Source organism: Anabrus simplex, chromosome 2, assembly GCF_040414725.1.
Source record: "Anabrus simplex isolate iqAnaSimp1 chromosome 2, ASM4041472v1, whole genome shotgun sequence".
Taxonomy (NCBI): Eukaryota; Metazoa; Arthropoda; class Insecta; order Orthoptera; family Tettigoniidae; genus Anabrus; species Anabrus simplex.
Genome location: NC_090266.1, coordinates 711,775,373 through 711,800,751, shown reverse-complemented (window position 1 = coordinate 711,800,751; position 25,379 = coordinate 711,775,373). Strand labels below are relative to the sequence as shown.

At 40.1% G+C, this 25,379-nt stretch overlaps 1 protein-coding gene across 1 annotated transcript in view; it reads right to left on the bottom strand.

Moving 5' to 3' along the window:
- The window catches only part of g (adaptor-related protein complex 3, delta 1 subunit-like garnet), a 580,467-nt gene that overhangs the window by 358,676 nt on the left and 196,412 nt on the right, over positions 1-25,379 (bottom strand). Inside the window, exons 9-10 of the mRNA XM_067141336.2 lie at positions 6,056-6,105; positions 5,908-5,956 (exon numbers count right to left, since the gene is read on the bottom strand). Of these exons, the coding sequence (XP_066997437.1) occupies positions 5,908-5,956; positions 6,056-6,105 (99 nt within the window). The remainder of the gene's footprint in view (positions 1-5,907; positions 5,957-6,055; positions 6,106-25,379) is intronic.

The following is a 25,379-nucleotide window of genomic DNA, read 5'->3' as shown; positions in this document are numbered from 1 at the left end:
GACACATATAGACTGGAAATAACAGGAACACAAGTGCCCTGACAATGTTTTATCACAGCAAATGCTCGATGTGATGACCGTTTTGGTTTATGGATATTCGGGCCCGGTGTCCAATAGATCATCTTGCGAGCTGAACCATTTCAGGTGTAATTGTTCGGCAGGCACCCGTGATGAGTTGCTGGAGCTGGTCGGGGTTTTCCGGTGCTTGAGTGTAAACGACTTTCTTCAAATGTCCCCACAAGAAGAAGTCTAACGGCGTTAAATCCAGTGATCTATGAGGCCAAGAAACAGGGTCCCCTTGTCCTATCCATTTCCCTGGCAGATGGTTACGAATGGGCAAAGTCGAATGTGGTGGAGCCCCATCCTGTTGCAACCACAGTGTCAAACGATTGTGCAAGGGCACATCCTCCAACAGCAGTAGGAGTTCCTGACGCAGAAAGTGCAGGTAGCATAGGCCAGTCCAATGGCCCTCAAAGAAGTAAGGTCCAATCAGGCGATCCCCCAAGATTCCACACCAAACATTCACTTCCAATCGTACTTTATGGGCCGCCTGTCGCACCCAGTGAGGATTACCCGGACTCCAATAGTGCAGGTGTGTCAATTGACGTTTCCATTATTGTGGAAGCGTGATTCGTCCAAGAACAAGATTCATCCAAGAACAAGATATGCGATACGAGTGGTGCATCATTGTCCAGCCTGCCTAATAGCCACGAACAGAACTCCATTCGAGCTTCGAAATCCCGCCCATGGAGCCTTTGGTGTAGCTCAAGATGGCATGGGTAAAATTTATGTTCATGCAGTATTCGCCAGACAGACGGCTGGCTGGTGTTCACCTGTCATGCAATCGCCCTTGTACTGATGTGTGGATTATTACAAGCTGCCTCCAAAATGGCCTCTTCTGTTTCACCCGATGTAACAGGCCTATCACGGACTGGTGGCTGTTTGGAAATCACGCGTGTTGTCCTTAGGCGTCTTTCAACAAAGCGGAATGTCGTAGCAGCCGGGTGTCGCCTGTCGGGATACCGTTCCTAGTACAGACGTAGTTCCTTGCACGAGTTTTGTCTTACTTCCCCATGAATGAGGAGCATGTCAACGTATTCCTATGTGGAAAACATGCCGAAAGACAGCAGAGATTGAAGTACATTCAGGCCCTAACCAGCAGAGTATACGCAGGGCACAAGATGAATAACAGCGTCATTCTACTGTTTGAATGTGGTAAATGTGGGCTTGTGTTTACGTATTCAAACATCATACTGATTCAAAAATATTTGAACCATGCATAGAGCCCTGCGCGGATATACAAATTATTATCCGCATCTGCTTCGCATCCGCACTTCCTTCATCTGTACTTGCATCCGCGAATGATCATCCCCATCCACTAATGGTTATCCACGGATATTGTAAATATTTAACTACAGTATACTAGGGTTGGGCAGACTGGAACATTCACTTGTTCCGCAACATTAGGAGCTTGAGGTGGAGTGTTTTGGTACAGAGTGCCGAGACACGGGACACAGGACTGTAACTGCGTCCTAGAGAGAACTTCAAGAGGCAACATGATATGCTCCGCTTTAGCTGGAATGTGCCTGAACCAAACATGCTGTGTCAAGGCCGCACTAGATAGATTAGTTGGCTTTGGCTGTGTGCTGCCCTGTGCTGGAGTGTCAACATTTTTTCATCCAGTTATATCTTTAATTTCAAAGCGATGACCTATATTTTTCTTGGGCTTAAAAGTTTCCTTAAAGTCCAAATTAATTTTTAACATCAATCCCCGAAAACGTGTTTAGGGAAATTTTCGAGATATTACAGAAAGTAAATTGAAGTTGAGAGGGAAGGAATTCGAAGTGCAGAGAGCATAACAGCATGAAAGTAATTAAACCGTACGAAAGACTGTAAACTTTGCATAACGTTGCATCGGAGTCCTGTTCAGGACTTTTACTAGAAGAAAACCGGACAGAGTGAAATGCAATTTATGTTCTATTTTGTCTGCGAAGGGACCTTCAACCGGCACAATCACAAGACATTTCAAACTTAAACATCCCACAGTTTTTATTTTCGTGTTCCGCTTGTATATTGTGTACGTGAATAGAGCACTGACGAATGTTTCTGTAACTGTGTGAGTATACTTTTAATTGGTGAAAATAACATTGTGACATTTGTAAACAGCTGTACTGCCAGTATAACTGTGTTGTGTGTATTTTATATTGACCAGAAAAATCTTAACCTAAAAGCAGCCTTTAAACGTGATTATTGGGCACGAATTTCAGTGTTCCAACTGTTCGTTCACGTTCGCTGCAGCTTTATGCTGGACCATGGCCATAACTACACACAGACACACACCACACAGCACGTTTCGTACAGGCACATTACCACTGGCGCGGAGCATGTAATGTTCCCTCTCGAAATTCTCTCTACACTGCGCAGTTACAGTCCCACGTCCCGTGCGCCCACTGCACAGTTCAGCTAGTAGGCGAAGGGCAGTGCATAGTAGCGCTTCTGGCGGGACAGCGAGTCAGTGTCTCCGGCTCGCTTGAGAATGTTTTGGAACAATTGACACTCGGTGTTCTGGAACAGCGGAACATAACTGTGCACCGGCACAGTGTGCCAAAACAGGGACATAGTGCCCAACCCTACAGTATACTACACCCAAGGTATTGAAACGGATAGATGTGTTAACATAAAACAATACGCCCGGTACCTAGCACCAGGACCCCTACAGACACAGGTTTATGAGGGTCTTTCTCTTGCAATAACTACCCACATATTGAGCTTTGTTGCTTCCTTCCATTAATTATGGAGAGGGGCCAGTTAGGCTTAGGTCAAATTTACGGCTTTATGGTCTCTAGGCTCTTTACATATCACCATACTATGGTCAAGGGCTGCCTAACCACAAGCAAAAATAAGGGTTTACCTGAGTGATGATGATGCTTGTTGTTTAAAGGGGCCTAACATCTAGGTCATCGGCCGCTAATGGTACAAAATGTAATAACAATTTAAAAGTTCTAAATCATCCACCGACCAGAATAAAAAATGTGATGAAGAATGAATGGATGGATATGAATTTAAAACAATCAGTGGATCCGACCCAGACACTATCATAAACAATGGTATTACTGACCAAAGGACCGCTTCTAAAGCACAATCCTGAATCGAGGATGCTTGTTGTCCAAAGGGGTCCAAAATCCAAGTCAATGGCCCCTCATAATGGTACTTTTGCTAGTAAAGTAGAAGTACGGTATTTGTCATGTTGCGGTACTAATCAACAGTTGCGTAGACTCACAGTGTTCCACACGTGATGGTGCTACTCACAAGTATTGTACGTTGCACAGGTAACACAGACCTATGGTGTTTCTCACATAATGGTGCCACTCATAAGTAACGCAAACCCAGGGTGTTCCTCACCTAGGTGTACTAATCACGGTTGCCAGTATTCCCGTAGTGTTCCTCATATAGTGGGTATGAATCACAGGCAACGCAGATCCACGGTGTTGCTCATATAATGGCACTAATCACAGGCAACGCCCAGGCCCGTGGTGTTTCTCACAATGGTACTAATCACGGGTACTGGAAACCCACAGTGAACCACTCTCTGCTGCTACTAATCACAAACCTATTGTGTACCTAACATAGTGGTACTATTACATGTGATAAATATCATTCTTGATCCGTATTGATGATTAGGTGGTAAATTCAATAAATTAACTTATTGATATTATTCCATTATAGTGGTACTAATCGCAAGTAAAGGCAACCCATGGTGTTCCCCGTATGATGGTACTAATCACAAGTAGTTTCATGGCTCTAATACAATCATCCCTTGCTCACCCCTTTTAGTCGCCTCTTACGAAAGCAGGGGATACTGTGGGTGTATTCTTCGTCTGCGTCCCCCATCCACAGGGGTTTTACCTGAATGAAAATCAATAAACTTCATTATTTATAAATTATCTGCACTGTCATACAGTTTGCATTAATCATGACACTAACTTCGCAGTTATCCACATCCGTGCAGGGCTCTAACAAGGCAGGATTCGAACCGTCACTGGCACATTCCGTCGACTACTTTTTTTTTGCTATGGGCTTTACGTCGCACCGACACAGATAGGTCTTATGGCGACGATGGGATAGGAAAGGCCTAGGAGTTGGAAGGAAGCGGCCGTGGCCTTAATTAAGGAACAGCCCCAGCATTTGCCTGGTGTGAAAATGGGAAACCACGGAAAACCATTTTCAGGGCTGCCGATAGTGGGATTCGAACCTACTATCTCCCGGATGCAAGCTCACAGCCGCGCGCCTCTACGCGCACGGCCAACTCGCCCGGTCCGTCGACTACTAGGTGAACGCCTAACCACATCCGCTACGCTATATTGCTGGAAAACATGCTGGTAGTATGACAAGAGCAGAGTACATACGCCACCCGGTTCGGTGTTTAAGACATTAATTACTGCACTGTTACCTAATTGTATGCATTGATTCCCCTCTTCGTTACACCCGGTCACGACGCACGACACATTAACATAGTCACATGGTAAAAGGAGGTTGCTACACGATTTCAAGGAGTCATGTTTTGCGAACTGATGATATAACATTTCGCTAGCAACTGTGCAAGATGTGCCCAGTACCATACAGTACACCTGCAGGTGAATAGCACCCCTATAACCATGTGCACGTTAGTTGGGCTGCAGCAAATGATACTGGAAGGGGCTGGTGAATCACACTGTATAATGACAGAGAGAACGATGAACTGTGTTCAGAGATGAAACCATCCAAACACCATTTTTTATCCTACTTCAAAGCACTGCTTACCTACTCAGTTATGAATGGTTCGATAGGTAAACAGACTGTTTTCTCCTTCAACTGATAATTCCTTCAGGAAATACGACTGAGATGTTAACCTCCGTGTTGTAGCCAATGTATCGATTGTCGTGAAACAATGTTCTGTATCCACATGGTAGAAGACGGGTTCGCGTAACATCTTGTCCCAATCAATCAGGGTCATAATTACTGCTTGCCTTTGCATGAGATGACCAAGAGTCCTTATTCATGTCCTTGAGGCATGAGTAGAAGTCTGCCAAGCAACAACAGTGATCAGAAACCAGCTTAAAACAAGTACTTGCAGATGGTCCAAGTCAGTAACTCTAGTGGGGCAATGCCTCAAACATGTTCCAAAGCTGTTATGCAGTCCACTACTTTTACTCCTACGAGGCAACATTCGTGACATGCATCTGTATGCCGCTGCTGTTGAAATCACTTGTGCGGACATGGGCACCCTCCCCTGAGCAACAGCACCAACAATGAAAATACTGCCTACATTTCTTGTCCAACATATTCTGCAATTCTTCAACATGATCATCTGACTACACGGAGATCAATTACACAGCCTCATTCATTTTCCTTTAAAGAAACAATGAACACAATTTTGAAACAAAATACGGCACTGAAAGCTACATGCTATTTACAGTATGCAGGTGTGCAACTGATACACTCCTCATATTCAGTCTTGAATCTTCCACAGAGCTATATCATGCCTAGCCATTCTATTTATTATTATTATTATTATTATTATTATTATTATTATTATTATTATTATTATTATTATTTCCACAGGAGTTCTTTTACGTGCCAGACCGACACGAGCATCTTCAAATACCACTACACTGAGCCAGGATCGAACCTGCCAAGTTGGGGTCAGAAAGCCAGCACCTCAACCGTCAGAGCCACTCAGCCCAGCAGTCCTTCTAGAAATGCCACCTGAATATACTTTCTCATTCATTGTTTGCAAGATGTTGCTTTTTTATTTTCAGCTAAGAGTAATTATTTTATCCATAAGATGCCACAATTATGACAGGAAGGTGTCAGAAGCAAAAATTCATGAAATTCCCCTTTTGTAATACAAATAATTATAATACTTACAGTTTTGATCTGAGTCTTCTATCAAAATTCTAAGTTTCTGAACACAAAGCTGCAAAGAAAAGAATGCAATTTTTAATTATAAAATGAAAGAAGGTACAGCCAAGAATTCCAATAAAAGATTACAAATTCATAATTAAACCAAAATTACCTGGATAGAAGCACTGTGGTTAGGCATCCCTGAAGATATGGAAATTAACACTGAAAAGAGGAACAAAATAAAAGGAGCAGAAAGAGCATTAACAACGTTATACACCATAAATATGCACCAACATTAAAATGTAAATCTAGTCTTAGAATATCTTTATGACTAAACTCATAATGTGTGAACGTGTAATTAAAATAACAGCTTCACTAATAAAATGAACTGAAATGATAAATTATTGTAACTTAAATACACATACCACCCGCCACCACCACTTCCTAGACCTAAAATGAAGTGTACATAAAGCATGTCTGGTTACAATTGTGGCTATATACCATATTCCTACACATTAAACACATCACTGAAGAAAAAGCTAGGTAAACAATTGATAGGGAATCTGCCACCTAGGCGACAGCCCTAAATGCAGGTCACCGATGATAAATCCCCAAATTAAAGGAATAGCAAATTACCGATGTTTTTTTTGTAATTTGAACCTTTACCTTCTTGTATTTCTCCTGCCAGTATCAATACCCAAAGCTGGATGACCTAATGAGGTGTAATTCTCATAGGGTCCAGCCCTGAGCTGACTTGGCTAGCAGCTCTGACAATTTCATCCCCTCAGCTCAGCTAATACCATCGTGTTTGCTGCCTTAGCCCATACTGGCTAACGTGCCTGCTGTGGGCTAGTTTGAGACATAATGGCAGTCGAGAACGGGTGCGCATAGGGTCTCTGTAGCTCAAACCGACCCCCCAGTGCTGTGACTAAAGCATGTAATGTGCAGACTTTATGTCAGTGTCATTCTGCAGACAGGAAATAAATACTGATGTTTGACAAGGCAGATCATGATCTTCTGTGAAAGTGCAAAATACTCTGTAAATAAATGTCATTTCCTACACAAGTACATTTTATAAACATAAATCGATCATCCATCCAATGACTATCCTACAAGCATACAGAACTACGAAAATCACGCAGATCGCCAAGAGCCAATTTAAAGCCAATTTAAGCTTTGTATTCCACCTGCCTTTATCATATCTGCAGTGAGATCATCGAAGCCCAAGGATTTTCCATTTTGCGAGTACTTTAGCGGTGTTTCAACTTCAGGCCATGTTAATGGGGGTTGGTTTTTCTGAATTTCATCTTTTCTTCAGTAGTTGATGGTGTTTACTCCATCTCCATTTAACAACATGTTGATGTACTACATAATTTCATCTCTGACCCCTTCCTCTAATCTTATCAAACTACCATTTTTTGTTTCCAGCGCAAGGTTCCATATTCACTTCTTTTACATTTTACCACTTTTTATGGTAGCTTCCTATTTCCTTGGCAGTCTTCCTCTATTCTGGTAGTAAAGTCATCCCAGCACTTTCTCTTTTCTTCTTGTATTAGTTGTTTTACAGCCAACTTCTTGGTCCAATATTATATTTAAATACAGCAAACTCCCGATAATCCGGGTGCAGATTACCTGGTTTGCAGGTTATCAGTGCAACCCCCAGAGTTTTATTGTATCATTAGTTTTATTTTATTTCCTTTATTTTTATCATGGCGGTTTGAATATATGTGAACTGCATGCTTGAAATTTGAGCGTGCTCTAGACTATGTGTGCACTTGTGGCATGCTTTGTTCGAGAATATACTGTATAGCAGACCTTTGCTGGTGTTCTGTGATAGCAATCATGGCTAACAAGTGAAGAAGTGATTTTAACTTTAAAATAAAAGCTTAAATTAATTGAGAAGTATGAGAAAGGAGAATCAGTAAACAAATTGGCGAATGATTATGGGTTTGATGCACGTATGCGTCATGCTTCAGCATTGGAAAGTGTTGAAAATCTTTTATATTATGTTTAACAGGGAAATTTTAATTATAGTAATGTTGTTGCACCGGAACATTTGTACTTGTATACGAAAGAAATTAAAAGAATCTCAAAAGCAAAAGAACATTAATTATTTTTTGCCAAACAACAAAAAATGATGTTTTGTATACTGTTTGTACTGTACCATAACCTCCTAAGTCCTAGTCTCTCCTGTAGGAGACACCAACAACGTACTTTTGAAATTCACAGGAGACCATCAAGGAATTATTATAATAGTTTGCTAACACTGCGTGATATTAACAACAGTTGGCGCTATTTTCTGAGCATGTGTTGAACAATTTGGAGGAACTCACAAGTGATGCCAACTGTTTGAAAATGGTGGTTTCTAGGAGGAAGAATGGAGCAGAACCAGTTCGTGAAACATGGGCAATGGTTGAGTGGCGTAGTAAGTGCTCCTGAGAGTCGGGATACCAGTTGCTATGGAATGGGAGTGGGCATCTCGGACATATTCTGAGTCGTGGCCCTCCTAGTGCTCAGGGGGCTAGGACTATACAATCCACCGGTGGTCCATAACTCATTAGAGGACAGATCCTCACTTGGACTATGTGCAAGTAGGGTAGCATCCTGCTTCATGAATTTACCGAGCTCAGAACATTCTAAGCAAGCCTCGGACCCATGGGAGTAACGGAGTCCCACTCCCATTTGACAGGCGAGGGACTCCTTAGAAACAACTTGGTGAAAGAAATGGAATTCGATGGGGAGCTATCAATATTAACGGGACTTATGGAAGAAAGAAAGTAGAACTGTCTGAGTCAGCAAAGAGGATGCATCTGGATGTGGTAGGAGTAAGTGATATTCAGGTAAGGGGAGATAACGAGGAAGAGATAGGAGATTATAAAGTGTACTTGACGGGTGTTAGAAAGGGAAGAGCAGAGTATGGTTTAGGGCTGTTTACAGGAATGCCATTGCACGCAACATAATTTCTGTTAGGCACGTAAATGAGCAAATGATGTGGGTAGATTTCGCAGTTGGAGGAATTAGGACGAGAATTGTCTCGGTGTATTCACCATGCGAGGGTGCAGATGAGGATGAAGTTGACAAGTTTTATGAAACATTGAGCGACATCGTGGTCAGTGTCAACAACAAGGATACGATAGTGTTAATGGGTGATTTCAATGCGAGAGTTGGAAATAGAATTGAAGGATACGAAAGGGTGATTGGTAAATGTGGGGAAGATATGGAAGCTAACAGGAATGGGAAGTGGTTGCTGGACTTCTGTGCTAGTATGGGTTTAGCAGCACGAATACATTCTTCAAGCATAAAGCTATTCATCGCTACACATGGGAGGCTAGGGGTACCAGATCCATAATAGACTATATCTTAACAGACTTTGAGTTCAGGAAATCTGTCAGGAACGTAAGAGTTTTCCGGGGATTTTTCGATGATACAGACCACTATCTGATCTGTAGTGAACTAAGTATCTCTAGGCCTAGGATAGAGAAAGTGAAATCTGTCTGCAAACGAAACCTCCAGGACGAGGAAATTAGACAGAAGTACATGGATATGATTAGTGAGAAGTTTCGAACTGTAGACAGTAAGCAGGTTCAAGATATAGAAAGAGAATGGGTGGCATACAGGGATGCTGTAGCAGAAACAGCAAGGGAATGCCTAGAAACAACTGTGTGTAAAGATGGGAAAAGGCGAATATCTTGGTGGAATGATGAAGTGAGAGCAGCTTGTAAACGTAAAAAGAAGGCTTACAGAAATGGCTCCAAACAAGGGCCGAGGCAGACAGGGAATTGTACGTAGGTGAAAGAAACAGAGTGAAACAAATAGTTGTTGAATCCATAAAGAAATCTTGGGAAGATTTTGGTAATAACCTGGAAAAGCTAGGTCAAGCAGCAGGGAAACCTTTCCGGACAGTAATAAAGAATCTTAGGAAGGGAGGGAAAAAGGAAATGAACAGTGTTGTGAGTAATTCAGGTGAACTGATAATAGATCCCAGGGATCACTGGAGAGGTGGAGGGAATATTTTGAACATCTTCTCAACGTAAAAGAAAATCTCCCTGGTGGTGTTGCGAACAGCCAAGCTCATGGGGAGGAGGAAAATGATGTTGGTGAAATTATGCTTGAGGAAGTGCAAAGGATGGTAAATAAACTCCATTGTCGTAAAGCAGCAGGAATAGACGAAATTAGATCTGAAATGGTGAAGTATAGTGGGAAGGCAGGGATGAAATTGCTTTATAGAGTAGTAATATTAGCATGGAGTGTTGGTAATGTACCTTCAGATTGGACAAAAGCAGTAACTGCACCTATCTATATGCAAGGGAACAGGAAGGATTGCAACAACTATCGAGGTATCTCACTGATTAGTATACCGGGCAAAGTATTCACTGGCATCTTGGAAGGGAGGGTGCAATCAGTGTTTGAGAAGAAGTTGGATGAAAACCAGTGTGGTTACAAACCACAGAGGGGCTGTCAGGATCAGAATTTCAGTATGCGCCAGATAATTTAAAAATGCTACGAGAGGAATAGACAGCTTTGTTTATGTTTCGTAGATCTAGAAAAAGCATATGACAGGGTACCGAGGGAAAAGATGTTCGCCATACTGCGGGACTATGAAATTAAAGGGAGATTATTAAAATCAATCAAAGGCGTTTATGTCGACAATTGGGCTTCAGTGAGAATTGATGATAGAATGAGTTCTTGGTTCAGGGTACTTACAGGGGTTAGACAAGGCTGTAATCTTTCACCTTTGCTGTTCGTAGTTTACATGGATCATTTCCTGAAAGGTATAAAATGGCAGGGAGGGATTCAGTTAGGTGGAAATGTAGTAAGATGCCTAGCCTATGCTGACGACTTGGTCTTCATGGCAGATTTTGCCGAAGGCCTGCAGTCTAACATCTTGCAATTTGAAAATAGGTGCAATGAGTATGGTATGAAAATTAGCCTTTTGAAGACTAAATTGATGTCAGTAGGTAAGAAATTCAATAGAAATGAATATCAGATTGGTGATACAAAGCTAGAACAGGTAGATAATTTCAAGTATTTAGGTTGTGAGTTCTCCCAGGATGGTAATATAGTGAGATTGAATGAAGGTGTAGTAAAGCTAATGCAGTGAGCTCGCAGTTGCGATCAGCAGTATTCTGTAAGAAGGAAGTCAGCTCCCAGACGAAACTATCTTTACATCTGTCCGTTTTCAGACCAACTTTGCTTTACGGGAGCGAAAGCTGAGTGGACTCAGGATATCTTATTCATAAGTTAGAAGTAACAGACATGAAAGTAGCGAGAATGATTACTGGTACAAACAGGCAGGAACAATGGCAAGAGGGTACCCGGAATGAGGAGATAAAGGCTAATTTAGAAATGAAATCGACTGATGAAGCTGTATGCATAAAGCGGCTTCGGTGTTGGGGTCATGTGAGGCGAACCGAGGAGGATAGATTACCTAGGAGAATAACTGACTCTTGAATTGGATTGCTAGTTGCTTTACGTCGCACCGACACAGATAGGTCTTATGGCGACGATGGGAAAGGAAAGGGCTAGGAGTGGGAAGGAAGCGGCCGTGGCCTCAATTAAGGTACAGCCCCAGCATTTGCCTGGTGTGAAAATGGGAAACCACGGAAAACCATCTTCAGGGCTGCCGACAGTGGGGTTCAAACCTACTATCTCACGAATACTGGATACTGGCCGCACTTAAGCTACTGAACTGACTCTTATGGAGGGTAAGAGAAGTAGAGGGAGACCAAGACGACGATGGTTAAACTCAGTTTCTAACGATTTAAATGTAAGAGGTATAGAACTAAATGAGGCCACAGCATTAGTTGCAAATAGGGGATTGTGGCGACGTCTAGTAAATTCACAGAAGCTTGCAGAGTGAACGCTGAAAGGCATAACAGTCTATAATGGTAATGCATGTATGTACTATTATTATTGAAACTGCAAACAAACAGCCGTCAACAATTGACACTGTCATTTTACTTTGCAGATGACCCACCCTTTGGTGAGTTTGTGTTGGAAAACCTGAATGGAGATGTCTCTGACTGATCTATTTTCCGATGATGAGGATATAATTGATCTAGCTGATATTCCTCAGGATGATGCTTTATCATCCTCTACTGATGAAAGTGAAAATGATCTGGATTCTTCTGAAACATCTATCCTTTCCAGAACTCCGACTGCCACACACAGTTCACTATCTAAGAATTTGTTTCAGACATGTCCTGAGTCTTGAAATTCTTCTCCTACTTCATCCCTCAGGACCTCACAAAGGGAACTAACATTTTCAAAAGAATCACCTCCTCCTTCAGAATCTGTTTCTCCAGCTACGGATACTAATTTATTGAGAAGAACTTATTGAAAAAATGTGGCATCAGGTGCATTCAAACCTTTACCCCCAGCTCCTCATTTTGAAGACTCCTTTCATATCAGGATGGAATTACAGCCACAGGATTACTTCCATAAATACTTTCCAGATTCTCTCATAAAAACACTAACACAAAAACACACACACACACAAACCAGAGATATATAAGGGACACTGGCAGGAACCTAGGCCTAACAGAAACAGAAACAAACAACTTTCTTAAGAATTACAATAGTTATGTCCTATCTGAAGTATCCCAGGATCCGTATGTACTGGGCCCGGAAAACTAGAATTCCTGAAATGGCTGACAACATGTCAAGGGATAGATACTTCTTGATTATGAGAAATTTAAAATTAAGGGATGATTTGACCATTTCTGAGAATGCACGGGCTGAAGACAAATTTTGGAAAGCGAGACCTCTTCAGAAATACATCAAAGTGGCATGTTTGCTGAATGAAAGATAATCTAATGTTGCTATTGATGAACAGATGATTCCTTCCTATGGCCATACACCTGCAAGACAGTATGTGAAAGAGAAACCAAACCCATGTGGTCTCAAATGTTTCATAGCAACTGCCCTGGATGGTCTGCCGCTAGATTTTTTGTTTATGCAGGACTCTTGATATAAAGTCACTGAAGATAATGATCCTGACATTAGCAATTTAGATATTGGTGGAAAAGTAGTTGTGAGACTAGCCGAACATATGCCTCCTGGTTGTACTTTGTATATGGATCCATATTTTATCTCAGTTCAATTACTAGATGTTCTCCATTGCAAGGCTCAATGTCAAGCAACAGGAACATTGAAGAAGTCACAGATCCCTTCAAACATCACTTTCCAGTCTGAAGCAGAGTTGAAAAGACTTTGTCAAGGTTCTGTTGATGAGGAAGTGAGAAATGATGGCCAGATTTGTATTTTAAAACGGTTTGATAACAAACTGGTAATATTAGCATCCTCTGTTGAAGGCAAGGATCCGCAAGATGTTCGCCGTCGATGGTCCAAGGAGGGTAAAGAATATATTCTAGAAAATCTTCCTCTTGCTGTGAAAAATTATTTTCTACCCTGGCTTACATTAAATCAAAATACTGAGTATGGCTAGATGTTGAAGGTGATCTGAGGTTAATTCTGCTCTTACAAAATCAAATCAAATGATGTAGTTTGAAATGTTAATTGCAGTGCGTGTAGAATCCTCTGTAATATATTTACTGTAATTTGTTTTATTCTCTTCTTGTATTATTATTATTTGTGTTATTCATGACTTTCTTTGTGAAGTGATTGCATTATAATTACTACTTTGAAACATGTAATATGTAATATGTATTAAGCACTCATAATTAACAATAATAAAATCATTATAAAATATTTTTTGAGATGTTAACCTCAACAAAAAATTTAGAACTTTTGTAAATCAGTAATTCACTAGAGGGGCGTGAAATAATTTACGGATGCACAGAGGGTACAGACCTACGAAGGATGGGAACCACTGTTCTGTACGAGTATCGTTTCATTGCCTCTGAATATCAAATTAGGAGCCACAACATCATGGTTGCATGTGACGATGTTACAAGTGTTACAAGTGATTATTTTCTTAAAGATCATCAATAAAGGTAGTCTAATGAATGAATTTGAAAACACCTACATCCTTTTAGACCAACACTTCAATAAAAACAAAAATCTAAATGACACTGTAGAAACAAAGAGCCTGGTCACGGAACAAATTCCTAATTTATTGTCATCTCTTAACATAAACGGTAATAATTTTTTTAAAATCTTTAACTATAAATCCAACAATAACCCAACTCACTCTCTGCCAACAATGACACATACCTACAATACAAGAAGCAGAGATAAAGCAACTGTTCAGACCACCTCACACAAGCAACACAACAGGACCACCACCTAACATCTAAAGGGTAAGTTTCAAGAACATTAAATCTACTAACTAATAAATCATCCTAATATAGCACTCACACACTTATTTGTTTTATTCCACAGACTTCAACACACCCACCAGCCACACACTACATCCAAAATCCAGTGAACTGCTCTTCAACCTTACTCTGAATAACCTCAAAAAAGCTCCACAACAAAACAACATACAACAAGTTTATACGGTCATGTATTAATCCGTTATCTAACAAATCTTGATCAAACTCTCCAACAGCATTCTTGCCATTCCACTATAGGGCACCTGAATATTAATGCTCATTCTTCTAAGAAGTGATGCTGATCTATAGAATACTTAGACCTCCCCAAAAAACCATATAAGCTGAACATGTTTCAATGTACTACAAATATAAAAAGAATATTTAAATGCTATGAGTTAAATAGACTACAATGCCATCCCAGTACCAGCATTTTCTCCATTTAACAGGATATGAGTAAGACATCCCATCGAAACTTCAGGACAAGTTCGACCAGTTCAGTTCCAAAATGTACCATAAGTTTGAATATATTATGTAAATTGTGTAAAAATAGTTTTTAAGAACAGTTCTAGCACATGTTAATCTTCAATAAGTTGTAAAAATGTACAGACGATTAATCCCAATTGCATCAAGCCGTTCTCATTACTGACATTATGAAAGTTAAGTCAATATATTTCCATTAAATGTGAACAAGAGTAGAATATCACATTAGAACTTTAAAACATGGACGGCTTGATCACACCTTTGCACTGTTATATAAATAATACTGACTATGATTAATCCTAAAATAGCATCCACTCAGAGCTCTGACTTGGAGATAGAATTAATGACTGATGATGCCTGCAATGCCAGGCAAAACATGTACCATACTCAAACTTAATGTAATGACATTGTTATAGTCATAAAGACTTAACCAGTATTGAATAGGTGGTTTCAATAAAATAATGTTTAACATTTAATAATGTGACAATGTTTGCAATGTACAGCTGGATTTAGGATTTTTCAGCATGCTCAATTTCTGTGTCGGCAAGTGCACATATCCAAAAATCAGTTTTATTTGAACACAGCTTTTTTATGTTTTTAACGACATGCTCATGAGTTCAAACTACTTTATTGTGTAATGGAAAGATATGGGGAGTAACTACAAAATATAACCCCAACAATAGCTGTTCCCATGACCTAAGCTGTCCACTGCGCTCAGTTCCTCTTCATCTCGCCCCATAACTTTACCGCCTCGGGTCCCGCATTGAACTGCGAACACGTTACGTTGCAACAATAGACCACAGATAATATCAAAGTCAACTTCAAAGCTCTCAGAGAAACGTTTTACATAAATCGAAGTTTGTATTCTTGTCAAATGAAAATGTTTACTACAGCCTCAACAAGTGACATTTAATGAAAAATTACTACAAATGTGAATCTTTAACTGCCAAGTTCATCTTGTACTTGGGTTTTGAAATGTTATATGCATTTTTAAAAGTTTGTGTATGTTGAACCCTAACTCATGTTTATAGTACGCTCGTCCAATGTGACATTTAATGGAAAAGTGACTACAACTTTTGAATCATTAACTGCCAAGTTCATCCCGAACCTAAGGTTTAAATGTCACGTGCAATTTTGAGAAGATTGTATCTGTTGAGTCCTAACTCGTGTTTGTACTACACTCGCACCAGTGACATTTAATGAATAAGTGAACACAAATCTTGAAGTGCCAAGTTCATCTCGAGTTTACACAAGGTTCAGGTGTGTTACATGTATTTCAAAAGATTGAGTTTATCGAGTCCCAACTCGTGCTTGTACAACTTTATTTCACCCTACGCAGCCTGTTTTGAATTGACACTTAGAGAAAAAGTGACTACAAATTTGAATCCTAAACTGCCAAGTTCATGTCAATCCTAAGCTTTTTGAAATGTTATGTGCATTTTGAGACGATTGTGTTTGTTGAATCCTAACTTATGTTTATACTCGACTCATGGCAGGCGACATTTAATGGAAGAGTGTCTGGAAAATTTGAATCTTCAATACCAAGTTCATCTCGAACTTCCGCGTGGTTTGGTTGCGTTGTATGTTTTTTTGGAGGATTATGTTTTTGAGTCCTAACTCATGTTTGTACAGTTTTGATTCACCCTTCATGGACCATTTTGATGACTAACAATTTCTGACCTTGTAATTCATTATTTTATGTCTCTTTTACTCTTATTTAATCATAATGCTGTAACATTCTGTGTAATGTACACATCTGCATGTATACGCCTATGCCTATTTCTCACATTTTGGCTGAAGATGGCGCTAAATACCGTTGAAACTAGTTCCAAGTAAAAATATGCTGTAAATAAACATTTTAAAACATTTATTTGTATTGAAAAGTTGGACCCTTTAAGTTATCTATCTTACTTTCTCAGTTCAATACGGACAAAAAATGAAATTCTTAGATTTAAATAAATACAACATGTTGTGCAGTTTGTATGTAAATGAAGTATTAATAATGTGTCCATTTAAATACTGCAATCACACAAAAAATAATATAAAACAAAATATGTAGTAAAGTATTATTCTTGCAATTCAGCAGCTGCTCTTATTTGTTCTTTGTGATTTTAGAACATTTTTTTCCCCTATGTCAGTTTTTTAACACGTGGAGTCAATGTCTGAGAAACACTAAGTCTCAGAGTACACTTCAAATTTAATATGATCTGATAACAGGCTTCTCTGCTTTCATATGCATGTTTTCAAAATTTAAAATAGTTGTTTGCTGGTGTATGTGGAGCCGAACATGCTCAACAAAGTTGCAGCAAACCTATGCAGGAAGGGATTTTTTTTTATATTTTTAAATTTATTTATTTACTTTTTTTTTTTTTTTTTTTTTTTTTTTTTTGAGGAAAAATATCTAAGTCACATATACAGCACACCTCTTATTCTCACAGCTGTATTTTATGTCCCTACCACAATGCCACATCAATGAAGTCCAATTGTAGGTCAGGTCAGAGTCAACACTGTCTGCAGCAAATAAATATGGTGTGACCAAGATTTGACAATCAGATTCCAAAACATCTGTTTTGAAATCTTAAATTGAATTCTAAATGAAGATCCTTTAATTCTGGATGTATTAACTGAATTTTATTTGCAGATTCAAATACAGTTTCCTGTCTGTGTGTGTCTCTCTCTCGTGCACACGTGCGCGCCTGCACACATATGCACACAGGAAGTAAATTAGATAAAAACACTTCTATTTATTATGTAATATGTTTCAACTTCCACTCTTTCGAGTTGCATCTAGGTAAACACTTGTGAGGTAATTTGAGTTTTCTTACCTGGTTTCATAATCATTATCAACATAACTTCACTATCTTTGAATATTTACTGGGGGAATTATAGCAGAACAGCTACTACCTAAGCAGCTGTGGTTCGGTTCCCAGCTGATGTAAAAAGGTTTATCGTAATGAAAAGTCATGTAATTGTGTTTAAGATTTTCTGTGATAATGTAGGTCCCGTCAATGTAAGCATGCAATTTATAGTGATGTAAAACTTTAGTCTCTCTTCAATTTTCACTGAAAATAACGTTTTTTACAAGTTGACTAAAACGAATCCTGCAAATTCTTGAAGATGACCCCACACATGAGGAAACAGACTCAGCAACTCGATACTCATGAAACTGGTGAGGACAGTGACAAGTCAATGAACATAAAGGAAATTTGAATAAAGTAGGAAGGGAAATCTTGTAAGTCAAGTGGAACTGCAAGTTATTTGTACCGATGATAGACCAGATGGTATAGATTCTTGCACTATTTGAGAAACAGTGCAGCATAGTGTATGTCCCCAGCAAAAAAAGCCTAAGTTTGATGACTACAACATGCAAGAAAACGCAGAAAACTAAATCAATGTAGGCCCACAATCACATTTCAAGTTAGGTAAATTACGATGAAAAAAAAAAAAAAAAACCCTAATATGCTTTGAAGAAGACATGCAATCCTAGACCCTTCTCGGATGATGTGCTTATGTGTTCCAACAGTGTTAGATATTTTTAAAAGCTATTTTTCACTCAGGAAATGGTGAATAACATTTGCTCTCAATCAAATACATATGCAACTCAGAAAAATCCTACCCTTGACATGACAGCTGAACTGTTAGTTGTAATTGGAGGAATTCCTATGTCTGGATAAACCAAATATCCCAACCATAGGATGTATTGGTCAAAAGAAAGTGATGTTCCAACACTCCTGGCATAGAGTATACAATGTAACATATCTGAAACACTTTTGTGGCATCTGCACCTAAATGATAACAATCAACACAATGGGAAAGACAGATTGTCTCAATTGAGCCCATCGTTGAACAGGCTCAGATTCATTCAAAAAGCATGGAGGACTGGATGAACACCTGTCAATAAACAACCGTGCGATTTTTTTTTTTTTTTTGCTTTATGTTGCACCGACACAGATAGGTCTTATGGCGACGATAGGACAGGGAAGGGCTAGGAGTGGGAAGGAAGCGGCCATGGCCTTAATTAAGGTACAGCCCCAGCATTTGCCTGGTGTGAAAATGAGAAACCCAGTGCAATTCCTTATTATGGAAAACACCATGCTAAAAAAGTCATGGAAACCAATTCTATTCAGTTTTAAAAAACTGGGCTCTTTGTTCCAGTAGTAGATAGATGGTAGCATTCAATATGTACACTGGTGAATAGGATGAGCAGAAAAGAGAATGTGGCCTGGAAGGTTGTGGTATTCTGTCCCTTATTGATGTAGCTAGTGTCCCACATAATGGAAGTCACAAGTTGTTTTTGATAATTATTTCACATCTGTCAAATTACTGAAGTACATTCCATGAAACAGATACTGTGCTAATGGGATCATGCAAGAGAACAGAATGGAGTAGTGTCCTATGATATGTAAAGCAAATATGAAGAGAAACCATGAGAATCTTATGATTACACAGGCTGTGATGATATACTCCTAATCTGTTAAACAGAAAACAATATAGTGACCACTGGCACAAATTTTCAAGAGCTCAGTATTGGTTCGACTTCAACATGATCAAGGACGAAAGGAGGGAAGGTCACTGTTACTCAGTCAAAAACTTGCATGTCTTACAAAATAGGAATGGGAGGTGTTGATCAAACGGATCAACACGTTTTGAAATATAGATCGAGAATAAGACAGAAGAAGTGGTGGTGGCCTATATTTGGCTATTTCCTACATGTCAGTGTGGTAAATGTTTGACTTCTGTACCACAGGTTGAAACCAGCACTAAACTACTCCTAAATTCCGGCGCTACTTAACACTGTCACATCTGAAGCAACACAGGACCCCTCTTCTTGTTAGGGTTGACTCTAAACATCACAATTCCCAGATCTGTGATATGATGGAAAGCATCACTGGCCTCAAGAAAATTCAATGCACAGGAGATATGCCTAGTGTGAAGTGAAGGCTAATGTCATCTGCACGAAGTGTAACGTGGGACTCAATGTGAAATGTTTTCAGAAATAGCACAGACAGTAACAAAAAAAACTTGTACATCCTTAAATATTCAGACACTATAAATACTACTGGAGTAGTCAATTTCACCTTCTTCAGTGCTGGAAGATTTATATGAATAGTAATTTGTCTCCAACAGCTGTTACTGTGCACAATAATTAGTAACATTAGCAACATTCATGCATAGTGTCCCATATACAGGACTGCTCAAATAATGGTCTGCGAATTGCATTTTTTTCTTTTTAATTAATAAATATGTTAAAAACATGAAAATAAATTATTTTGTTGAAAAATTGCCCAAAAATTATTTTTGATAACTTTATGCTTACCATCATATCACAGATCTGGGAATTGTGATGTTTAGAGTCAACCCTAACAAGAAGAGTGGTCCTGTGTTGCTTCAGATGTGATGGTGTTAAGTAGCGCCACAATTTAGGAGTAGTTCAGTGCTGTTTTTAACTAAGAGAAAATAGGATTTCTGGTTTGGTAAGAATCATGAAATAGATTTCTTACTTACACCAGACTGCACAAAAACTAGTCCAACACATCAGGAATGGAGTAAAAATTCAATTAAGTATGGTATTAGGATTAATATTTCAAAACCAGTAGAGGAGGAATATCAGAAAATAAAGGTAAAGTAAGAAAAATTGGAGCACGTGAATTATTTCAAAACCAGAGTAACAAATCCTTCCAAAAGATCAGTATAATTAGAAAAAAGGATGATGGCAGCAATGGTAAAGCTCCATTATAACATGTTCAATGCAGATGACATGTCAAGCACATGAACATTTCAGAATCGTGTGCAGGCACGACAGGAGGAGAGCAAGGAAATGTGACTCACATGTCTCCCACATGGTACGAACTGCTCGCCACTGTCATCCTGCACTTTCTCTGCAAGCCCAACACACTAGCTGTTTCAGCTGTAGTCAGATTTATGCAAGCGTATTCCAGTCACTACACATTTCCTCTACAGTTTGCAATTAATAAATCATCAATGATCTGTATTCAGGGCTGTCACTCAGGTGGCAGATTTCCTATCAATTGTTTACCTGTATTTTTCTTAAATGTTTTCAAAGAACCTGGAAATTTATTGAACATTTCCCTTGATAACTTTTCCAATCCCTCACTCCTCGTCCTATAAATAGATATATGCCCCAGTTTGGCCTGTTTAATTCCAACTTTATCTTCACATTATGATTTTTTCTACTTTTAAAAGCTCTGCTCAAGCTTATTCGTCTACTGAGCTATGCTCAAGCTAATGTCATTCCATGCCATCTCCACAATGACAACTTGGAACATACCATACATTAAGAGTATCTCGTATCCTTACTACCAAGTCATCCCAGCCCACAGTTTGCAACATTTTTGTAAACACTACTCATTTGATATAGATGTTGATTCCCTTAGAGAATCTGAAATATTTGTCCCGAATGAGTGAATTTATAATACCAGCATAGTCAGTCCGTTATTGGACTTTATAAATTTTCCAGCTAACTCATTCCTGGTTGCCAGCGTTTCACCCCAGTGTGCTAAGCTGGGCTCATTAGTTGGTAAATAGGACTCCTACCAAGGTACATGGCTAGTGCATACTGTGTAGGCTACTTGGAGCCATCGGCAGTGCCAATGCACTATGGGAGACTAACTCACTAGCACAAGCCCAACTTAGCACACAACTCGTTTGTTAGAAGTCACCCAGTTCCGTGCTGCTTTCCTTTGGATCTTTTCCATGTCTTGTATCAAGAAGTCCTGGTATGGGTCTCATACACTGGAACCATACTCCAATTGGGGTCTTGCCAGAGACTTATATGCCTTCTCCTTTACCTCCTTACCACAACCCCTAAACATCCTCATAACCACGTGAAGAGACCTGTAACCTTTCTTAGCAACCTTGTTAATATGACTAGCCCAATGAAGATCATTCTTACAGTAACACTTAGGTATTTACAGTGTTCCCCATGAGGTACTACCACCCCATCAACACAGTAATTAAGACTGAGAGGACTTTTTCTCTTAGTGAAACATACAACCTGACTTTTCATCCCATTAATCATCATACCACTGTCCACTGTCCATCTCAACACTGTCTAAATCCACTTGCAGTTGCTCACAATTCCGTAACTCATTTACTACTCCATACAGTATAACATCATCTACAAATATCTGCGATTCCAGTTCTTTACCTGTATGAATTATACCGGGTGGTACAGCTGCCCCTATTCACGCAGTTTTATGCAACCCGCAGATTATAGTCGAACCTAAAAATATTGACCTTGACTACTCACTACAACGCTTACAACGCTTTCCATAATTTGTTTATTCGTGTCAAGCAAATCAGCATTAATGATAAAATACCGATTGATGGTAAAGAATCGTGAAAATTATGTGTCGCAGAAACGTCCTGTACAGAGAATATTATTGGTGAATGACTAGAAGTAGCAGCAACACAACAGCGCTAAACAGCAACCCGTGATAGCCGAGCTTGCTAAAAGTTAGAGGAGAGTACCGGTGTTCGTTAGTAGGCGGTTCGAGTCCTGTGTACGACGAATATTTTTATTGCGTTGTTGATGTTCGTGAGAGTCGTGTTGTTGACGACAAATCTAAATCATGATCAATTCTCATATTGCAGGTACTCAGCTATGTTTTTTTAAGGAGCTCTTAAAAGAGCTATTTGCAATAAAGTGAGATTGTACCGACAGCAGTGCGATGGGCTTATGCATGGCCATTCGATTAATGAAGCAAATGTTCAAAATGACCACCTGCTTTGTTAATGCACATCTGAGCACGGTGGAAGAGAGACATTCTTGCTTGCTGCAACATATGTGGTGGAATCTGCCTGCAGGCTTCCGTGATTAGCCGCCGTAAATGATTCGGGCTCTCAGGCTCCTGCTCATAGACTCTTTCCTTTAAATAACCCCAGAGGAAAAAGTCGAGTGGAGTAAGGTCAGGTAATCTAGCCGGCCATGTGATCGGACCCTCTCGTCCAATCCATCGTCCAGGATATGTCCTATGCAAGTGGTTCCGTACTGCCAACGACCAGTGTGGGGGAGCTCCATCCTGCTGGAACCACATCCGTAACCGTGTCATAAGGGGCACATCCTCCAATAAGAGTGGGAGGTACTCACGAAGAAACTCTAGATAGCGTCGTCCCGTGAGGTTTCCTTCGAAGAAATATGGTCCAATTATCTTGTCCCCTAGTATCCCGCACCAGACGTTGACGCCCCATTGTACCTGAAATCGAGCTCCCCTGATCCAGTGAGGATTTTCAGTAATGGAAGTTGTGACGATTAAGAGTTCCGTTGTTGTGAAATCTGGATTCATCACTAAAGAGAATGTCCATTAAGAAATTCGCATCAGCTTCAACTCTTTGTAATATCCATTGCGAAAATTCTATCCGTTTTGGAAAGTCATCTCCGTGAAGTTCCTGGTGCAGCTGTTGGTGGAAAGGGTGGAATTTATGGCGGTGCAATATTCGCAGTACAGATACATGACTGATGTTCAGTTCATTTCCTATGGCCCGTGAGCTTGTGTGCGGGTTGTATGCAATTACATTTTGAACAGCTTCGTCGTTATTTCCAGACGTCACTGGAGCATCCCGAACGGGGGGTAATGTATGAAATGACCCGTTGCATGCAACCGTCTTTCAACACGTCGAAATGTATCTGCAGTTGGCAGCCTTCGCCCAGGAAATCGTTCTTAATACAAGCGTCTGGCTTCCCGTGCATTTTGCCTTGCTTCTCCATAAAGTAGTACCATATTCACATAATCATCCCGTGAATACATAATGTTTGCTTTCGTGCTAACCGTACAGTACGTGCTCACACGTTGCTGCTAAGATTACGATATGCTGTTTCATGTGCCCTACGTATGAAGTGTAGACCGCTGTTAGTTGGTCTTCGAGTCGAACGTGCGCAGTTGCTTGGTTGAATGGGTGGGTCAGAATGTTGACAACACGTGCACTGCGCTTCATTCCCTGTAGTCGTTTGCCATATGGAAGTCGCATGTTATTATTCCTTTCGTATGTATGCTTTCTTTGTAAAGGTGGCAAATTACTTTTGAGACTTAAGAATGTTAAATATTTATTACGAATGGCCTTACAAGTATAATATAAAAATAAAATTGAAAAGCTCGTAACTAGATTCGAACTCTAAATGCCTGCTAACATATCGTATGCTCGCTGCGATTGGTGCCATGTAGCCACTGCAGGCGACAAAGAATTGGTCTCGTAGCTCTGTACTAATGGAATTACCTAGGCTATCGCTTCGATACTGATCGTTGATGTTAAAAGTTCTGAACTCGAATGTGCAAACACCACAGTGAACTAAAGAATCGCGTCTCTCTTACGCCCAGATAGTTGCAACTATTTTCTACGCGTTACTTGGTTGAATGAGTCCAGCGTTATGTTTCAGGTGGTATTCACAATCGGTGCGTATGTGGTGATATTTATGATACCTGTTTATTATAACTTCCGTAGAAGAATATCGGAGACTTCAGAAAGGTCTTCGTAAACGATGCCTAGGCGAATACGAAATGACATTAAAAAATGCATGACTCAAGAATGGTTGGAACCCTTCCTGCTTCAAGTAACCTATCGAGGTACGTCTTCCATGCGTAATTCCGCGCAGCTATTTGCAACGTACAAGCGCCATCCTTGTAACTCCGTATTCACGAGGAGAGCGGAAGTTCCCGCTTCGACAAGTTACTGATGAGTTACAGCCTTATGGTCCCGTTTTAGGCCTTTTTTGATCGCTATAACGGTAGTAATTACATGGCGTAAGCTATCACATCTGCTGTACAGCATTTGCGTGCCACAGATTATAAACTACAGTGCAAAACATGTTTCTATCAATTTCGATGTGATGAGACTGTACAAAATGGTGGTGTCTGTAATTGGTCTTACCCTATCACGTTTTCTATGATACCACGACCGCCCTTTCTATCAAAAGAAAATGGCCTCTTGGACCAATCAGGTGCGCAATTCTCTACCGACAGCTATAGGCGTGTTTATTGTTTGTACAGTATAGTAACATTTCGTAAAAATTAGTAGAGTATTGGACACCGCTCTACATAAAATGGTACAGTGTTTTTGAGATGGACCTCACTTACTGCCTCTTGTACCATTTTTCCATTGTGCGGAGAAGTCTACATCGGGTTAACTGCACATAACATTGCTGTAAGGTGTTGTGCAAGATGGGACTAAGAGGCATTTACGTCCTAGCTGGTTGCATATATTCGGGAAAATATAGGGGCAGCTGTACCACCCGGTATATATATAAAAACTAAGGTCCAATAATACTGCCCTGCCCTGGAATAACCTTTCCTGAACATAAACTCCCTTCTATCAAACAAGTTAGTAATTTTACAAATGTGTCTAATATGATCAGGGGCTGCCTGGCCGAGGCAGTAAAGCGTGCTCGGTTCGCCCGGAAGGACGTGGGTTCGAATCCCCGCCAGGAAGTCGTAAAATTTAAGAAACTAGATTTCCACTTCCGGACGGGCACATGGCCCTGAGGTTCACTCAGCCTACACCAAAAATGTGTACCAGGTTAATTCCTGGGGGCAAAGAAGGCCGGGCATAGCGCTAACCACTCTACCCCATCAAGTGCTGAGGTTACGGATAGTGGAAGCCTTTACCTTCAACCCCTCCAAGGGCCTTCATGGCCTGTACGGAGATGACCTTGCTTTGCTTTGTCTAATAGTCTAATATGATCAGAAAGAATGCTTACTCACAGCTTACAAACAACACGTCAATTTG